Here is an 879-nt window from a genome sequence, read left to right on the forward strand (position 1 = left end):
CTTTACCTTGGCAGATCAGCACTCTGCGTGGAAGGATCTTTGTTTGTCCAGCTTTCATACAAAGATCTGCCCTCAAAATCCTCATCTGGACTGGAGATCTGGAAAAGACAACATGTATTGAAAACAATCACCCACGGACAAGAGGAATGTAAAAGATCAATTCTTATGGACCTCCAGCCTAGACATTTTTCTTCTGGATATAGTGGGGAAGGGTTAGGACATGTTCCTTGAATTATTACTCAATATGGTCATGTCCAGCCAATGAATTGTCCAACTACAAATGATTGTTGGTCTCTTAATGCACATGTAAGCTTTTATCTACCATCAGTTTGTACATGGTGTCTGGGAGTACAGATTCAAACCCCTATCTTCTTCTAGCTGTGACACACTACTCCAGCTTATGTTAAGTAGCAGTGTCATTCTAAAATAGTTGAACTTGTAATATAACATAGCTTTAAAAACGTAACTTATGCTAAGTAACTATTTAGTACTGTAAAAGTCTTTGTTTTACAAATACAAGATGCACCAATCACACTGGGGTCAACCATTGGTTTGGATTCTCTAAAGTACACAACAGTAGTGGCTTCCTTTCAGTCTCTCTCTCTCTCTCTCTCTATACATATATATATAAAGATTCAAATGAATGAGGCAATGAGAAGGAGGTGTTACTCCTCATTTAGATGTGTGCATAAATCATAGCTTAAAGGGACAATAAAGTCACAGATCTTTTCCTCCCCACCCCCATGCTACTTTAAAAGGATAACTATGAGATGAGTGATTTCCACTCACCTCATAGTTCTAGCCGACCTGTGACAATGAGACTATCACAGGTCGGCTCAGTAAATCGGGAGGTGAGCGAACAGATACCGGCGTTCGCTC

At 39.8% G+C, this 879-nt stretch overlaps 1 protein-coding gene across 1 annotated transcript in view; it reads right to left on the minus strand.

The window, feature by feature from the left end:
- The window catches only part of LOC108802840 (N-acetylated-alpha-linked acidic dipeptidase 2-like), a gene marked incomplete at its 3' end in the record, with an annotated part of 58,970 nt that overhangs the window by 6,033 nt on the left and 52,058 nt on the right, over positions 1–879 (minus strand). The window contains exon 15 of the mRNA XM_018574693.1: positions 7–98. Coding sequence (XP_018430195.1) covers positions 7–98 — 92 coding nt within the window. The remainder of the gene's footprint in view (positions 1–6; positions 99–879) is intronic.

The sequence above is a fragment of the Nanorana parkeri genome, unplaced genomic scaffold (genome assembly GCF_000935625.1).
Source record: "Nanorana parkeri isolate BGI_ZX_2015 unplaced genomic scaffold, ASM93562v1 scaffold3167, whole genome shotgun sequence".
NCBI classification, from domain to species: domain Eukaryota; kingdom Metazoa; phylum Chordata; class Amphibia; order Anura; family Dicroglossidae; genus Nanorana; species Nanorana parkeri.